Source organism: Schistocerca americana, chromosome 3 (assembly GCF_021461395.2).
Source record: "Schistocerca americana isolate TAMUIC-IGC-003095 chromosome 3, iqSchAmer2.1, whole genome shotgun sequence".
Lineage (NCBI taxonomy): Eukaryota > Metazoa > Arthropoda > Insecta > Orthoptera > Acrididae > Schistocerca > Schistocerca americana.
In genome coordinates this window covers 382,907,783-382,927,398 of record NC_060121.1, presented here as the reverse complement: position 1 = coordinate 382,927,398, position 19,616 = coordinate 382,907,783, and the positions used below count along the sequence as shown (strand labels likewise).

General features: G+C 38.2%; 2 protein-coding genes across 3 annotated transcripts in view; one reads left to right on the top strand and one right to left on the bottom strand.

Moving 5' to 3' along the window:
- LOC124606999 (N-alpha-acetyltransferase 60) overlaps positions 1 to 12,416 on the bottom strand; it is a 110,263-nt gene extending 97,847 nt beyond the window's left edge. Inside the window, exons 1-2 of one of the 2 annotated variants that reach the window (XM_047139147.1) lie at positions 11,807 to 12,416; positions 11,624 to 11,732 (exon numbers count right to left, since the gene is read on the bottom strand). In XM_047139147.1, the coding sequence (XP_046995103.1) occupies positions 11,624 to 11,698 (75 nt within the window). In that variant the 5' untranslated portion in view covers positions 11,699 to 11,732; positions 11,807 to 12,416. The remainder of the gene's footprint in view (positions 1 to 11,623; positions 11,733 to 11,806) is intronic. The other variant, XM_047139146.1, reaches the window with a different exon arrangement.
- Positions 12,369 to 19,298, top strand: LOC124607000 (probable prefoldin subunit 4). The gene is made up of 4 exons (XM_047139148.1): positions 12,369 to 12,529; positions 12,662 to 12,766; positions 18,434 to 18,550; positions 18,632 to 19,298. Exons 1-4 carry the CDS (start codon positions 12,497 to 12,499, stop codon positions 18,782 to 18,784), a joined length of 408 nt encoding a protein of 135 aa, XP_046995104.1. The 5' UTR covers positions 12,369 to 12,496; the 3' UTR covers positions 18,785 to 19,298.
- The last annotated feature ends 318 nt before the right edge of the window (positions 19,299 to 19,616 follow it).

Genomic DNA, 19,616 nt, shown 5'->3' with positions numbered 1-19,616 from the left:
TGTAACTGTTTTTCTCTGATCAGTAGACACTATTGGCAGAATGTAATGTGTGAGTGGAATCAATGTACATTACTTATAGAAAAATTCTGGCTTGTGTGTTTTGCAAGTGAACAATGTTGGAAGCTTTGCTAAAGTCCAAAAAGCAAATAATGCTGTCTTCTTGAGTGTCCGTAGCTAGCTTCAGTTCGACCGGAACTTTTGTAAGAGCAGTTGTCATGCTGCAGTTTTTTGCATATACCTAATTGGTATTTGTCTAGAAAGTTATCCCAGATTAAGTGATTAGTAAATTGACCATGATCTACATGTTCTTAAGTCTTAAACATTGCTGGGTCTGTAGCTGGAGGGTTTTTTGGCAGATCCCTTCTTGGGGAATGGTCTTGTCAGTCCCTGTTTCCAGGTCCTTGAGAAATAAGGCAAGAAATGATACAGATGTCCCTCCATGAAGAGTTTGTGAGTGATGAATTTTCTCAATTTTGTCTTGTGGTCTGATCATGAAATGGAAGGCCCGATGTGTATATCAATAAGCTGTGGCCAAGAATGGAATTCCAGCAGCAAATGACAATAATAAAGTTTACTGATTTGATTTTACCTGAAACTGAATGGATGCACAAAGGATAGACACCTATGTATTTTGAAATATCTGTTTTCCATTAACATTATATGATCTATAAAATGCTGGAGAGACTTTATATAAAGCAAACAGTCTTAATGTACTTGAGCATTAAACATTATTTGATGCAATGATCCAAGAAATAAGATTTCTTGCAGACAGATTGCAAGTGGTGTCCTCCCACTTCCACAAGAAAGTTTGAAGTAAGGCTAGTTTTATAAGTTTATGTGATGAGCCTAATTCCTGTCTGTGTTGAAAAGTACACATGCCAAGCATGATATATCCAACATGGATCATGCAAATGCATTATAAAACTGGAACATGTATGTCCTATCATAACCTCGAGCTACATCTCCTTTACACGTCGAAGTCAGGACAAGTGTCACCACATATGAGGCCCAGAAATCTCACCAAATGGGTGAAATAGATAATAGTAATTGCAACTGCAGAACATTAAAATGTGATAAGTGTGGTTACAATTGACACAAAATGTTTCCACAATTGAAAAACTGAAAAACCTGTCACTCAAGGCCCTGAAGTATTGACTGAAATAAAAATCATCTACAAATAATAAATTCTTGCTGAATTTCTCATTGTATGAAGACATTCATCATTCAGCAGGCAGACTGCCCCCCCCCCCCCCCCCAAAAAAAAAAAAAAAAGATTAACTGAGTTGTTTGGTAGAGGTGCATCGGCACTTAGCAGTGTAATGGATTACATTTGTAATGTCATTTACCCAGTGCTGAACACTACCTTAGTGTTTAAGTCCTTCCAGGTGGTTAGACACCATCAGATTTGTTCTGCTGAAAACCCATTTTAATAGCTTTCTTTTAGGGATTTCAGTATCTGGAATGTTTATCTATATCAGCACATGGTCACTGGAATGAGGGTCAGCACTGGCTTCACACTCAAGAATGTTTAAAAGGACACGGGAAAAAGACAGAATGTCAACAGCCAGCCCCCCCCCCCCCCCCCCACCACCACCACCACCACCACCACCACACACACACACACACACACACACACACACACACACACACACACACACAGAGACACACACGTGCAGGTGCTGACACAGGTATTCGCACGTGCTCCGAATGTCTATTGTGACACTGGTCTTGTTGAAAGTTTCTAGAGAGGTTTGGTACATGAGGTTCTCCCATATAGGATATTACTCATCAGCACTAGTATTTACCTTTCCTCAGCATAAAAAGAGCAAACTCTGTTACACACTCTATGAATATCTGAGATATTTACATATTTTCATGGAGATGTGTAGAAATGTGCTTCTTGGATGTTGATCCACATTTACCATCATACCTTCACCATACAAGTGGTAGTTATATGACCAGATTTTGGCATTTAAAGCTCTTCTTTTGAAGCAGATGAACTCTGTTCTAGGACACATATGCAATACGTGTGACTTACATACTGCGACAAATTATACGGATGGCACTTGATTTCATGTTCCCAATTTGGTTAATACCTTCTTATTGGACACATGTAGTACACTGCTGATCTTCCTGTTGATACAAAGGCTAGTGGTGCTGAGCCTATAGGCATGTCATGTCTCTGCAATCTTAAAGGCCGAGTTCTTACAGAACACTTTTTAAAGAAATTACAGATAGTGATCAACTGGAAACAAATAGCAAGGAGACTATTTGATCAATGAATAGTGAATAGCAGTCTGTAAAAAGCTAACATGGTGAGAATTCGTGAAAGAGTGAGAAAGTGAGAAAAAGAGAAAGAGAGAGAGAGAGAGAGAGAGAGAGAGAGAGAGAGAGAGAGAGAGAGAGAGAGAGAGAGAGATTGGATGGTCGTTTTGGGGAAGGAGACCAGACAGCGAGGTCATCGGTCTCATCGATTTAGTGAAGGACGGGGAAGGAAGTCGGCCGTGCCCTTTGAAAGGAACCATCCCGGCATTTGCCTGGAGTGATTTAGGGAAATCACGGAAAACCTAAATCAGGATGGCCGGACGCGGGATTGAACCGTCGTCCTCCCGAATGCGAGTCCAGTGTCTAACCACTGCGCCACAGAGAGAGACAGAGAGAGAGAGAGAGAGAGAGAGAGAGAGAGAGAGAGAGAGAGAGAGAGAGAGCAGCTTTGTAAACCCTCCTGGTGCATAACAAAGTATCTCTATAATAGTCCTAAGCTCCTCCCTTCTCCATGTCTTTGTTAATAATAGTTCCAAAAACAATATTGTTACATCTGTTTCTTTACTAATGGCTCAAGAGCTTATGTGAATTAAATTTGCACAATACCATTAGAAGAGGTCAAAATGAGTATTAAAATAGCTATGAGAAATGTTGAAAAGACCTAAGTACTACATTTAAAAAATGAAGCATATTTCAGAAAAGGGTAAAGAAGGTGATTTCATGCAGAATGAGCTCACACAATGACACTGAGCCAATACAACAACATATACAAATTCCTTCGCAGAATGAAAATAATCAAATACTAATGAAGCATCTTGTTGTTGTGTTCTTCAGCCCAGAGACTAGTTTGATGCAACTCTCCATGCTACTGTATCCTGTGCAAGCTTCTTCATCTCGAAGTACCTACTGTGACCTACATCCTTCTGAATCTACTTAGTGTATTCATCTCTTGGTCTCCCTCTACGATTTTTACCCTCCACGCTGCCCTCCAATACTAAATTGGTGATCCCTTGATGCCTCAGAACATGTCCTACCAACCGATCCCGTCTTCTGGTCAAGTTGTGCCACAAACTTCTCTTCTCCCCAATCCTGTTCAATACTTCCTCATTAGTTATGTGATCTACCCATCTAATCTTCAGCACTCTTCGGTAGCACCACATTTTGAATGCTTTTATTCTCTTCTTGTCCAAACTATTTATCGTCCATGTTTCACTTCCATACACGGCTACACTCCACACAAATACTTTCAGGAAAGACGGCCTGACACTTAAATCTATACTCGATGTTAACTAATTTCTCTTCTTCAGAAACACTTTCCTTGCCATTGCCAGTCTACATTTTATATCCTCTCTACTTCGACCATCATCAGTTATTTTGCTCCCCAAATAGCAAAACCCATGTACTACTTTACGTGTCTCATTTCCTAACTAATTCCCTCAACATCACCTGATTTAATTCGACTACATTCCATTATCCTCATTTTGCTTTTGTTGATGTTCATCTTATATCCTCCTTTCAATACAGTATCCATCCCGTTCAACTGCTCTTCCAGGTCCGGTGCTGTCTCTGACAGAATTACAATATCACTGGTGAACCTCAAAGTTTTTATTTCTTCTCCATGGATTTTAATTCCTACTCTGAACTTTTCTTTTGTTTCCTTTACTGCTTGCTCAGTATAGAGATTCAATAACATTGGAGAGGGGCTACAACCCTGTCTCACTCCCATTCCAACTACTGCTTCCCTTTCATGCCCCTCGACTCTTATAATTGCCATCTGGTTTCTGTACAAATTGTAAATAGCCTTTCGCTCCCTGTATTTTACACCTGCCACCTCAGAATTTGAGAGAGAGTATTCCAGTCAACATTGTCAAAACATTTCTCTAAGTCTACAAATGCTAGAAACATAAGTTTGCCTTTGCTTAATCTTACTTCTAAGATAAGTTGTAGAGTCAGTATTGCCTCACGTGTTCCAACATTTCAACAGAATCCAAACTGATCTTCCACAAGCTCGGGGTCTACCAGTTTTTCCATTTGTCTGTAAAGAATTTGCATTAGCATTTTTCAGCATCTTATAATAAGGCAGCTCCAAAACTGCACTTAATATTAACACTGTACTTCGGCTAAAATGAAATGACTGTATGGCACTGACCCTATGTGGGGAAGTCTGGTCGCTGAGCTGCAAGTCTTTTCAGTTGACGCCACATTGGGTGATTGTGTGTCAATGATGATGAGGACAACAAAACACACACCAAGTGGAGAAAATCTCCGACCTGGCTGGGAACTGAATCCGGGCCTGTTGTCAGAAGCACTGACCGCTCCACTACAGAGTGGACTGAGCTCAAGGTAAAAGTGCACTTGCGGTGTCAGCGGCTTTTCTCTTGCATGCTACAGATGGTAACTGTCAGTGTGATGAATGATGGGAAGTGAATATGACAAATCATAATCAGACAAGATGGCAAAACAAATCAGAAAATAGTGTTTCACAAATGTCATCATGATGTCAAGTGTATGACATTACGTGAACGCATAATGGAATGTATTGTGTGAAATGGTGTCATATATAACAGATTATTTCATAAATTTAAACTGTACAGTTAGGACACTGCCTAATCATAACCTCAGAGATCAGGACATTGTGAAGATAGGACTAACAGGGGATACTGAATGTATACAGAGAAAGGCAGCATGAATGGTCACAGGTTTGTTTAACCTATGGGAGAGTGTTACAGAGATACTGAAGGAACTGAAATGGCAGATTCCTGAAGACAGATATAAACTATCCCGAGAAAGTCTATTAACGAAGTATCAAGAATGGGTTTTAAATGATTACTCAATGGATATACTACAACCCCCTATGTATCACTCACAGAGGAATCATGAGGATAAGGTAAGGATAATTACTGCATGACTCAGAGGCATTCAAACAATCATTCATCCATGCTCCATATGTGAATGGATCAGGATGAAACCCTAATAGCTGATACAATGGGATATACTCTCTGCCATACACCTCACAGTGGTTTGCAGAGTACAGATGTAGAGGTAGATAATCCATAATAGCCAGATCAACAATCATTAATCTCGTAGTATCCATGTGTTGTTGTTGTTCTGGTCTTCAGTCCTGAGACTGGTTTGATGCAGCTCTCCATGCTACTCTATCCTGTGCAAGCTTTTTCATCTCCCAGTACCTACTGCAACCTACATCCTTCTGAATCTGCTTAGTGTATTCATCTCTTGGTCTCCCTCTACGATTTTTACCCTCCACGCTGCCCTCCAATACTAAATTGGTGATACCTTGATGCCTCAGAACATGTCCTACCAACCAATCCCTTCTTCTGGTCAAGTTGTGCCACAAATTTCTCTTCTCCCCAATCCTATTCAATACTTCCTCATTAGTTATCTGATCTGCCCATCTCATCTTCAGCATTCTTCTGTAGCACCACATTTCGAAAGCTTCTATTCTCTTCTTGTCCAAACTATTTATCGTCCATGTTTCACTTCCATACATGGCTACACTCCATACAAATACTTTCAGAAATGACTTCCTGACACTTAAATCAATACTGGATGTTAACAAATTTCTCTTCTTCAGAAACGCTTTCCTTGCCATTGCCAGCCTACATTTTATATCCTCTCTACTTCGACCATCATCAGTTATTTTGCTCCCCAAATAGCAAAACTCCTTTACTACTTTAAGTGTCTCATTTCATAATCTAATTCCCTCAACATCTGACTTAATTCAACTACATTCCATTATCCTCGTCTTGCTTTTGTTGATGTTCATCTTATACCCTCCTTTCATGACACTGTCCATTCCTTTCAACTGCTCTTCGAAGTCCTTTGCTGTCTCTGACAGAATTACAATGTCATCGGCGAACCTCAAAGTTTTTATTTCTTCTCCATGAATTTTAATACCTACTCCGAATTTTTCTTTTGTTTCCTTTACTGCTTGCTCAATATACAGATTGAACAACATCGGGGAGAGGCTACAACCCCGTCTTACTCCCTTCCCAACCACTGCTTCCCTTTCATGTCCCTCGACTCTTATAACTGCCATCTGGTTTCTGTATGAATTGTAAATAGCCTTTCACTCCCTGTATTTTACCCCTGCCACCTTTAGAATTTGAAAGAGAGTATTCCAGTCAACATTGTCAAAAGCTTTCTCTAAGTCTACAAAAGCTAGAAATGTAGGTTTGCCCTTCCTTAATCTAGCTTCTAAGATGAGTCGTAGGGTCAGTATTGCCTCACGTGTTCCAACATTTCTACGGAATCCAAACTGATCTTCCCCGAGGTCGGCTTCTACTAGTTTTTCCATTCTTCTGTAAAGAATTCGCATTAGTATTTTGCAGCTGTGACTTATTAAACTGATAGTTCGGTAATTTTCACATCTGTCAACACCTGCTTTCTTTGGGATTGCAATTATTATATTCTTCTTGAAGTCTGAAGGTATTTCGCCTGTTTCATACATCTTGCTCACCAGATGGTAGAGTTTTGTCAGGACTGGCCTTGTTTCGACTCAGGTCTTTCAGTGCTCTGTCAAACTCTTCACGCAGTATCATATCTCCCATTTCATCTTCATCTACATCCTCTTCCATTTCCATAATATTGTCCTCAAGTACATCGCCCATGTATAGACCCTCTATATACTCCTTCCACCTTTCCGCTTTCCCTTCTTTGCTTAGAACTGGGTTGCCATCTGAGCTCTTGATATTCATACAAGTCGTTCTCTTATCTCCAAAGGTCTCTTTAATTTTCCTGTAGGCAGTATCTATCTTACCCCTAGTGAGATAGGCCTCTACATCCTTACATTTGTCCTCTAGCCATCCCTGCTTAGCCATTTTGCACTTCCTGTCGATCTCATTTTTGAGACGTTTGTATTCCTTTTTGCCTGCTTCATTTACTGCATCTTTATATTTTCTCCTTTCATCAATTAAATTCAATATTTCTTCTGTTACCCAGCGATTTCTACTAGCCCTCGTCTTTTTACCTACGTGATACTCTGCTGCCTTCGCTACTTCATCCCTCAAAGCTACCCATTCTTCTTCTACTGTATTTCTTTCCCCCATTCCTGTCAATTGTTCCCTAATGCTCTCACTGAAACTATGTACAACCTCTGGTTCTTTCAGTTTATCCAGGTCTCATCTCCTTAAATTCCCACCTTTTTGCAGTTTCTTCAGTTTTAATCCACAGGTCATAACCAATAGATTGTGGTCAGAGTCCACATCTGCCCCTGGAAATGTCTTACAATTTAAAACCTGGTTCCTAAATCTCTGTCTTACCATTATATAATCTATCTGATACCTTTTAGTATCTCCAGGGTTCTTCCATGTATACAACCTTCTTTCATGATTCTTAAACCAAGTGTTAGTTATGATTATGTTGTGCTCTGTGCAAAATTCTACCAGGCGGCTTCCTCTTTCATTTCTTAGCCCCAATCCATATTCACCTACTATGTTTCCTTCTCTCCCTTTTCCTACACTCGAATTCCAGTCACCCATGACTATTAAATTTTCGTCTTCCTTCACAATCTGAATAATTTCTTTTATTTCATCATACATTTCTTCAATTTCTTCGTCATCTGCAGAGCTAGTTGGCATATAAACTTGTACTACTGTAGTAGGTGTGGGCTTCGTATCTATCTTGGCCACAATAATGCGTTCACTATGCTGTTTGTAGTAGCTTACCCGCATTCCTATTTTCCTATTCATTATTAAACCTACTCCTACATTACCCCTATTTGATTTTGTGTTTATAACCCTGTAGTCACCTGACCAGAAGTCTTGTTCCTCCTGCCACCGAACTTCACTAATTCCCACTATATCTAACTTCAACCTATCCATGTCAAAAACAAATATAGTCAATTCATATCTTCTGCCAAAACAAGTCATTAGATTCAGCAATTCTCATTAGCTACTATATGCTGTCACCCCATTAGCTGTAGCCAACACAAACAAGCTGCCAACAGTAACATGCAGTGGAAGAACGGCTGACACCATATGCGCACTTTAGCCTGTACTTGGTGTTAATATCTCATCTCATGTATCGCCTACAAATAAACAACACCAACTGCTCTTTGACAGCTACCATCCCTTCACAAGAAATGCTCCCTTCCCCACAGTCCAGAAGTCCGTGACAAACACATCTGCTTCACCAACGAGTCCCTCCTCATCACCTACACTAAATACTTTATACAGATTTTAATCTCCCAAAATGCCCTCACAGATCTTATCCACATACAAATCTCCTGGCAGTATCTTTCTCTAAAATTCTCTGATTAATAAAGTCTCAGTTCCAAATAACTTTTAAGTGTCTCCAGAACTACCCACGACTCAAATGCTTCGACATATTACTCAACCAAGGCTACAATTTTCTCTAATCAGGCTTCAAAATGAGATCCTCTCACTGAAATATCCTCTCCAAGCCACCCACTATAGCCTTCAGCCACACTCCTAACCTCTGTAACATACATTTTAACCATATGACATTCCAGTCCACTACCCAACCCGAAGGGTTCTATCCTACAGTCTCTCACATTGTAAAACCTGTCCCATGCACCCACCATCCATTACCACTTTCTCCAGCATTACCACTGGTAAATTGTGCAATATGAAAGGCAGAACATGTGAACCTATGCATGTTGTTTACTAATTTACATGTGTTCACTGCACAGTATTTTAAATAGGAAAGATCACTACTGAACTGATTGAGTGCAGAGTGAACAAAGAATTGTCCATTTTAGGGACATTCAGTATGCCGTCACTGGGCATGCTCTGCAACACAATTACAGGGACTTGAGTGCTTACAATGTTACATGGGCTATTTGGTTCCTGCAGCCAATACTAGGCTCACTGAACCTCAGAGATAATAGCTTGGTCTCTAACATATCCTTGACATAACCTCTGTTAACATACAATCTCATAACTCCTCCTATTATTATTACATATTTTATTTATTTATTCAGTTACTTTCTTTACTTCTTTTATATCTTCATTTCCCTCTCCCATTGCTTCCCAAATAATCTTTTCAGTTTTTAAATGAACTACTCATTTCACTTCTCAGTTCTGTTCCTTTATCCACCTTTATTCCTTGCTCTGTTGTTATACCGTCGCTGAACTGAAACTTTGTTTTTGCTGAATGTCAAATTAGCAAACCACTGACTTGGTACAAGATGTTTGAAGTGATCACTGCCTCAAGTAGAAACTATGGATAACAGTCATTTAATGCTGGCCCCTATTTTGACTGGAACAGAGATGGGAATCTTCCTACACGTCGGTCTGGAGGCCTGAATATGATGTAATATATTGCTGAAACTGGTAGTCCAATAAAATGATAATTTGGAAATTGAGATGGCTGAAAGTTGTTTGATTTGACATTCTGTACCGACAGCCGAGGTCTTAAAACCATCTGTGAAGCAATGGACAAATGGCTCTGAGCACTATAGGACTTAACATCTATGGTCATCAGTCCCCTAGAACTTAGAACTACTTAAACCTAACTAACCTAAGGACAGCACACAACACCCAGTCATCACGAGGCAGAGAAAATCACTGACCCCGCCGGGAATCGAATCCAGGCAAGCAATGGACATATAGAGACTTTGTTTTCGCTTGTCTGCCTGTTCTCACAACAGAGTCCCTCTCATTCTGGGATCTGAGTTACCTGCCCTTTTATGTTCCCAGCCTATTCCTCTTTGCTGCCTAAGGAAGGAACCAATAGTTCTGATACATAAGAATAGTTTTTCCACTTTGATGTGTGTCTACTGGCAGTACTGGACTTTGGTATACTGAAGGAAAGTACCAGCCAGCTACTACGTCTCTTTGTAATTTTATAGTTTTCTCAAGTGAATTTTCCTTCTATACTTAATAAACATAGCCTATTCATTTTCTTGAAACAATATTAGTGCAAACTGGTATGTAGAAGTTTTGGTGCAATACAGGAAAAAATATGTTTAAAAATATGGTTGCTGATGGCAGAATATCTACTGAAGGAATGTGGTGACAGATACCAATAAAAGTGACACTAGCATTCTGGCGAGCCTTTTCTTTAGGCCTATAAATATAGGCCTACACAAAAATAAATACAAATTTAGAAAATTGTAATATACTATGAATGACATGAGGAGCCATTTGCGTCAGTTAGTGCAAAGTAATATTCAGAAACTACTCTACTGGATTAAACACATAGAATACACAAAAAGCAGATAGTTTGTCTGGAACCCAAACATTACTCTGCTCAATAAAAAAAGGACAAAAGCATAAAAATATAAATTAAGTTGCAGGAAAAAAAATCTGGATTTATCAACACATGTATAGTTTATGCAAAGCATTCTTTATATATATAATTTGCTTGTCCAACAGAACGGTTTCCATTTCATTCGGAAAGTGGGTGTTTTCCTTCCGTCACAAATATTATTAGTTTTTATTTCTGACTTTTAACTGGAACGAACAAGATTGGGTAAATAATCTTATATGTGAAACTTTCATATAATGAGTTCCAAATATTTTACCTTAGAGAGACACCTAATACAGTCACTGCTCACAGAAATATACTACAGTATTTTATGAATGGTTGGCAATATGCTGTTCATCTCACTTGAAAAAAAAATAGTGTTTACTATGAATTAACCTAAAGTATAAATAATGTGTACTACACATGCAAACAAAGTCGACACTCAGCGCTGTGGCTGATGGGAGCGACTGTAAAGGCATTTACCGTTTACAGTCGCTCCCATCAGTCACCGAGCTGAGTGTCAACTTTGTGCGAATATTATTACTAAGCATCATCAGCAAATTATAGGAACATGAAACATATGTTTCATACTGCCACTGATGGAAACTTTTTAGTAAAACATGTTGTGTCTCTCTCAGGACATTCTTTTTCAGAATAATGCATATGAAACAAGAGAAACCTCAAATGGAGTGGCATTGTTAACAATAATATGCACTGTCATAGAGGCTGAAACTATACAACAATCATTCCTTAATACACTATTACCTTCCTATGTGGTTATATTATTGGAACATAGATCACAATTATTTTATTATTAGTTATTAACTGTGTCAAATTGTTTTCTTAGTTCTAGACTTCAACAAAAGCTGCAAGAAATACGATTTGATGCTTATCCATGTGGTATTATTCAAAGCAATACAAAAAAAAGCAAAATTACAGTATAACTTTTTCAGTGTTAGTTTTTTGGTTTATATTCATCACCAGGTAACAAAAATATGATATTTCATCCAGGACTTTACATTGTGTGACATTAAAAATAAGTCATTCAAGGGGCAACACTTGTGCCTGGGTACACACTCACCACCAGACTGTCACTAAACAAATGTATGTACATATGCATAATACAAACCTCATCAAGATCTGTGGGACACAGAAACCGTAGTTGAAGATTTGTTAAACTGCAAAGGGGTACCGGTTTAGTCATGCAGGATTTTTGATTTAACGGATATCCAGCATACCTTGAACAAATTTTAATCACATCAGAAAATATTTTCTCGAAACAAAATGAAGATTTTTTGAGATATCTGCGTACCTTAAACTGTCTTACCACTTAATTCCGGCCATGAACGGCCCATTTATCAGCTATGCATATTTTATTTTGCACATAGTTTTCTTTTTAAACTGCTCTGCGACTGCCGATTCCAATTTTATCACATTTAGAACGCACTAAGTATCGCAGCAACATATATTAACCTTAAATGTCATCATCTTCGAATTCCGAGAAACATTTCTATCACTTCCTAAATGTCTAAAATTATTATCAACGTTTTCACAAACTGTCAAGGCCAACTCCAAACCAATGGTACAATTTTTATCAACAGTTTAATACCGATGATGTGACATAAATACAAACTGTATACAAACATTCAAGACACTATTCTACGGTATCAAAGATAAGATAAACATCGAAAACCTGCAAGTGCGACAGTAGTAAATGATTTGAGATACCGTTAATAAATTGATTCGAATTTAAAGAAGTTTGTCTTTAACTAAAGAAGTCTGTCATAAACTAATAAATATGGCCCATCTCAGTATCGCCCATTGAAGAACCCAGGTAAAACGATATTTCCGTTGCCTAATAAGGCTTTCGTTCTTTCTGGTGCGAAGGGGAAATATGACATCTTCTCTTTATGAACATCTTTGTTCTGTGGCACATAATCCGTGGTTGAGGCGGTAGTGGTAGTGTTTACGATTTAATTAAAGTCCGTATTAATCGTGGGAAATGGCAAGCTCGAATTCGGCTACTTTTCAGCCGGTACGTCCGTTTGATAGATGACAAAATACTTTCTTTTTACTGTTTGTCCTTTCTTAAGTAAGTACAATGTCGTATTTAGTAGTGTGACATGAAACAGTTTAATAACAGTTCCATATATTACCTTCGTTCTAGGATTCAGACGTTCACATCTCGTATGACGACCAGCAAAAGATAAATGAATTTGCAAGACATAATGCAAGGCTCGAAGATTATAAGGATGAACTAAAATCAAAGCAGGTGGGTCATATAGCATTCATACAGTATTATGCTAAAAATAATTTAGATAATTTTCCCTCAAGCTCCATGTAAATGGCACACACTTTCCTGTACCAATCTTTGGGTTTTAGAAAATGTATACTTGATGTTACAGTCACCCAAGAACCGATCCTACACAGTTCCTATGGTTGATTATATTACACTGAGAAAGTTACAAATTTTTACGCTTTTCATCAAAAATTGATATTAGAAGTTATGTGGATGCAGTTCTCTCCAGCTTAACAAGTTTATCATTTCACTTATCACCCACTGCCGAATCCAGACAAAACAATATCTGCTTTTGTTTATGAGGTTTGTAGTAGTTTGACCCAGTCATAAAACTTTGCTTCTAGTAGTTATAGAGGAGCAATGATTTGCTTGCTCTTGTTCCAAAATTGGAGCTGGGCGCGCCGCGGTTTTTTACACCCAGGTGGGCTATACAGTTCTTAGTTATTCAACAGTTTCAGTAATTTCAATAATATATTGGGAACGTAAAATTTAAGTTACAAGGATAGTAGGCCTATTTTCAGAATGCAGAAGTGTGTTATAAGAATTATAACTGGTGTTAATTCAAGAACATCCTGCAAATACCTTTTAAAAACGTGCACATTTTGACTACTACCCCACAATACAAATATCCAGTAATGTCGTTAGTCATTGCCAATACTTCTCTATTCATGAAAAATAGTTAAAAGCAACACTAGGATCAAAAATGATGTCTACAAAGACCTCAGTTTGTTAACATTAGCATAGAAAGGAGTTAGATACATATTGTTCTTGTCGTCATCTTCAGTATGAAGACTGGTTTGATGCAGCTCTGCGTGCTATCAAGATTGTTATTGTCCATTGATTATATGAGATCAAATAACCTTCATTTAAGATGCATTTAATAAAAAATTTGTTGCACTGTATACAATTGATATACAAGCAATTTGGAAATACCATAAATATTGAGGCAGTGATTGTGTGTGTGTGTGTGTGTGTGTGTGTGTGTGTGTGTGTGTGTGTGTGTGTGTGTGTGTGTCATTCAGAAGGCCTTCTGGCTGAAAGCTACTTGTTTAGTAGTCTCTTGTTGTGCTTGTCTGTGACTCATTTCCATTCCGTGTCCTGTCTGTGAAGGCCTTTGCCCAGCATACTGGGCAAGGGAGCTCTCTCTGCAGATATGCCATCTGTGGTTGACCAGCTGTATGGGAGGGATTTTTTAGTGCAGAAGGGATGGCAGCTGTTGGAATGCAGGTATTGTGTGTGGTTGGTGGGTTTATTGTGGACAGTGATGTAGATGGAGCAGAGAGGAGGTGGTAAACATCCAGGGAGGCAGCACACTGAGTTGAGGAAGACCAGGTGGTGAATTGGATGGAAGAGAAGATAAGGTTGTGAAGGAATGAGGATAGGGTGCAGAAAGATAGGGCAGGGGTCTATTGTGGCAGGGATGGTGTTGGGACAAATATGGGAAATGATGTAGGAAATGAGCAAATGAAGGTGTTAGTTAATTGTGAGCTGGTTAACAGAAAAAGATGCACAAATGTGTACAAATATTCAAAATAAAAACAAATACGCAAAACTGCGCTATAGTTTTGACTTGATACACTTCGAATGCTGTTGTCCTTATCACATGACGAGGTGGCCTGTGACATTAAGTAAATATGTGAATCAGGCCTATGGATCATCAAAGGTTTTCAACCTGGTTTAAACTAACAAGAAAGACTTGCAAGTGTTTGAATACTGCAAGGGAATTATACCTGCTGCTTGCTCCAAAGGAGTATATAAAATCCATTGGACATGCTGTCAGGTGTATATAGGGAGTACAAAAAGAAGCATTAACACCTGACTAAAGAAACACAAAAGCAGTTTGATCTGGGAAGCAGGAATAAATTGGCATTTAGGGATTTTCCTCAGACCAGAAAACCACATTCCGCCTGTGTGTGCTGCGATATATTGCACATTGATTAGAAAAAACCCTCTCGAACAAGACAGGGCATTTGGAAATTGTGCAACAACGCACAACAGGCTGGAACTTGCTAGTCCATGCCGCATTCAGATGATTCATTCACAAACATCAATGTAATTCCTTTCTTTTTCAAATCTGTTTGTGTGGTCATGCATTGACGATCACAATACTTGAAGTTCAGCTACTCTTTTACAAATGAATTGCAATTGTACAAAGTCAGAAGGGTTACTTGGACACCATATAGAATTTGCTTATCAACACAAGTGTCGTTGTTGTTGGAGCCATCAGTATGGATTTGGATTGCTTCGGGGTGCTCTCTTAAAGACCTGTGTGAAAATTTTATCATTTATTTGTGTGTTGTACCTAAAAGGTGGATGCCATTGTGTGGAATAGTTTTTATAGGTGTTACATCAAAACATTTGAGGCAGGGTTGCCTTTCAGTTTCCATGGAATACCAGTTATTATCCAATTACATTGTTACTAATGGAGATGCATCCATTTAAGTATTTTATTGCTAAATTTGAAGCAACTGGTTTGATGTTGGTTCCACTTGAAATCTTTAAAAAGACGTTAGCACAGAGGTTGTTCCATTTGAAGTTAATTGGAGGGTATTTCAACCAACATTGTGTTTGTTGTAGAGGAGTGTATGGTTTTATCATTCTCTCCTTTGAAAGTCATTAAAGCTTTGAAAGTCATTCACATTTGTGATGTACAGCAGTTCCACTTCTGATATATTTTCTTCTTTACATTTTACACATCTCCACTCAACAAAGTCCGAACTTCAGTATCAGATTCGGTGGTTCACAGTGGATTTGTGGGACTGATAGTTTGTTATTTAATTTAGTTTCCCCTACACCGTTTTCTGCATCATAGTGGATGGGGGAAAAGTGACCAATTTCTGGAACTGGTGTAGAGAGCTTTGGAACACTTACATATGATTTTTCTGGTAATTGCAGAACACACTTATAGGTAAAGGTATGCAGGATGCCTTCCTGAGAATTTAACTCGCATTCCTGTCTGTGAATATGGTCCACTGTTTCCCTGAGCTGGACATATACATTTGCTACATGTGGACTAGCCTTTACATGTCAAGGTGGTATGCTCGTGTACTATACTCTCAGTTGGTTATGTAAAGCTGGATCTTATGTCACAAATTGTTCATTTCCATGACTGATTTCTCAACTATTTTTGCACCTCTTTACAGTCAATATACATTCTTTTTTTACAAGTCATTCTGTATTACTGGAAAGGACATTTTGTAGCTCGGCTTTGCTGGGTTAGTTCCACTTTTGACTGGACTCAATGAGAGGTACTGGTATTTACTAGCAGTGTGTTACTACACAATCTTTTCATCCATGTCTGATGTAATTCTTGAAGGTCTCTTTCTATGAACATGAAGGCATCCTGTTTGAAACTAGATAGATGCTATGGTTTATCATAAGTGCTCTGTCTGATTTAGTGTTGATACCTGCTACTGATTCACCCATCCCATTGAGAATGTTAGAAATACTATGAAATTTCGCTTCAACATGATTTTGAAACTGAATAGATTTTGTGGTTTATCAGAAGTGCTCTTGTTTCATTAGGTGTTGGTAGCTGCCAGTGATACATCCATTCAATTGGGAATTTTTAATTCCTGTGGAATGTATCTGTCATGAAATCATGTTTCCTCCAAAAGGAAGTTCATGTCACAGTAAGCTAATACACGTGGTTTGCCAAGCCTCTATCCAATCATTGTTGATCAAGACTCCTGGCAGGAGAATACTTTATCATCCAGAGATCCTTGCCAGAAAATTTCATAGATTTACCGGAATTGTGATCATCTTAAGTACTTTCATTTTATTTCCACCAAATACTAACATTTCTGTAAATTGACCTCGTCATATGTAATTGTTGTAAAATCTATCTGGCTTGTGGGCCACTGCAATCTTGCCCCCCCCCCCCCACACACACACACACACATTTGAACTTCTGTATCTCTCCTCGGTCTTGTGATACAAAACTCATATACGATGAACTCGTATGATGGTGGGTGAAGCATGCCATTACATAAGTAACCTGATGTTCCACATAGTTCAGTCATTGGAGGCCTAGAGGTTTTTGACCACCTGATGTTGCACCAGGCCACAGCATACGTACTTTGTTGTGATAATGCTAGTTAAAAGAGCTTCCAGTGCATGCAAATCTCTTGAAGCCAACCAGATTATGGTGCAAACCTTTTTATAGCGCATAGTGTCTGTAAAGAAGTTAAAAAAAACAACATTTTGAATTCTAATGGTAAAATTTAGCTTAGGCCTAGTTAAAACAATGACATTGTTGAAGTTATTCGTGAATCAAGTGCATATGCAGTATTATTTGTACTTGTATATTTTTATGATTTTTTTTTTTTTTTTTTTTTTTTTTTTTGAGAGTAGACGATTACAATGCCAGCCAAAGATCCCCCCCCCACCCCCCCCCCAAGTGTTAAACTAGAATGCAAAAGAAAGTAGTTTTTGATTCTGCAGCATATGGCTCTATTACATTGGATGCTGAAGGTTCCTGGAGAACAACAAAAACAACCGTCTCAAAACTAGTGTAAGAAAAAAAAAAACACCAGCGAAAATTTCTGCTGTATCATTTCTGAACTCTAATGTGATCTGGATGTTGGGAGGGGGGGCTCATTAAATATATTTTGCTTTTTCACACACTGTACTCATTTAATCCATTGCCATGTAAACCAGTGCTGTGAGACGTAGTAAAAATTGATAAATTAAATGTTTTATCAGCCAAAATCTTTAAGTACTTGCAGTTTCCAAATGGAAGTGCCTCAACCAGTGCAGACTCATTTGAACGAAGTTGGCATATTTTGCTTAGATCTGCCACTGCTGATGATAAAAATAGTGAATGTACAAGTTGCTGATGGTAACACATGAAAGGGCATCTGCTTCTCACTTAAAGCAAAATACGTTTTTAGATACTTTGTGTTTGAAGTGATATGTTGTGTACCAGTTCCGGCATGTTATCACTCATTGTACCAGACACACATATTACAAATGTGACAATGCAACAGTACAAGAAATATTAAGTTTTCAGGAGATAGGGTGGGCTTTTCGGCACTAAATGTATGTGTTTTAACAGCAGAGATGCTTTCAGTGTAACAGATGATGGGTGTTAGGTATTGTTGCAACTGATTCAGTTTCCTGCGGGATATACATAGTAAAAATACCTCAACAATGTAATATTAATAAGTTAATCACTATTTTCAGTTACCATTTGCTGGAATGGAACCACAAGGATATTGTAAAATTTGTTGTGTGTGTGTGTGTGTGTGTGTGTGTGTGTGTGTGTGTGTGTGTGTGTGTGTGTGTGAAGAAATGGACATTTGGAGTCGTTCAGTGGAGTTAGTTCTCCATCTAGATGATGTGGAGATTACTGAGTAATGCAAACATAAACAATACTGCTGTAAAACGATAGAGCACTTGCCTATGAAAGGCAAAGGTCCCGAGTTCGTCTCAGTCTGGCACACAGTTTTAATCTGCCAGAAAGTTTCATATCAGTGCACACTCCGCTGCAGAGTGAAAATCTCATTCTGGAATACTGCTGTAAATTGGGAATTTTTGGGTAAAGATATTTTTCTCTAAAATTCTGTGAAGTTTCATTTGTTCATTAAATTTCTGTGTACTGTCAAGTTAATAGCATGCGAATTTACGTTTTTGTTACAGAACCAGCTGAAGAATTTGGAGGAGGCATGTGATGAATTGACGCTAATGGACCAAACAGAATTTGTTCCGTATTTTATGGGTGAAGTTTTCATCAATCAAGATATTGAACAAACGGAGGTACTTAGAATAATATAAGCTATATTTTATACTTTTTGAATTATTATTATTTGAATTTATTTATATTACAATGATTTCCAGAAAATGTTGGAGGAAGCCAAAAACAAGATATTATCAGAAACAAAGGATTTGGAGGATAAATGCAGTAATATAAAAAACCAAATGAGTGAACTGAAAACTTACCTTTATGCTAAATTTGGAAATCACATAAACCTTGAGGCAGATGATGACTGAGCCATTCCCTGTGAGAGATTGTTTGTACTTACATTTTCTTGTTTTACACTGTCATACGTGGAGATATTTGTTTCAAAAGAACACTGTGCTTCATTTTTTGTAGTTCCTGTGTGAACTGCAATGTATGATTAAACAAATGAATTACCTCTCACATTATGAATACTGTTTCACTTTATTTTAATATGTGCTATATTTGAATTTTTCATCTGAGAGGAGTGATGTCCATGATACCTTCCAAATGGGCTTCACATATATACTCTTATTTTTAGAAAAATATGTGCTAGAATAATAAGTGCTTAATAGTGTTACATTTGTCATACCTGTGCCTGTTATGCTAAATAATTTTGATTTGCAAAGAATTGTTATTCTATGTTAGAAAATTCATTTGTTTGATACTGTTGATTTAACCACCTGTGTAAATAGCTGACTTATACTTGGAACACCCTGCAATATTAATTACATTTCTGCATCCTTTTCTGTAACCTTAAAAAATAAACTTGAAAGTTAGTTTGAATGCCACAGTGTTGTACTAGACATTGTTCTCCCCCCTGTGTGTGTGTGTGTGTGTGTGTGTGTGTGTGTGTGTGAGAGAGAGAGAGAGAGAGAGAGAGAATCGCCACATTTCATGGGTTAAGTTGATAAAGTTGATGCTTCACTAACTTCCGCATCTATGTATATTTTTTGCAAACCACTGTGAAGTGCATGGCAGAGGTTATGTAGCTTGGTACCACAATAGGATTTGTTACAATTCCAGCCACACAGGGAGTGCAGGAAGAATAACTGCTGAAATCTATCAGTGCGTCTTTTCTGTACAATCCCTACAGGACCAATA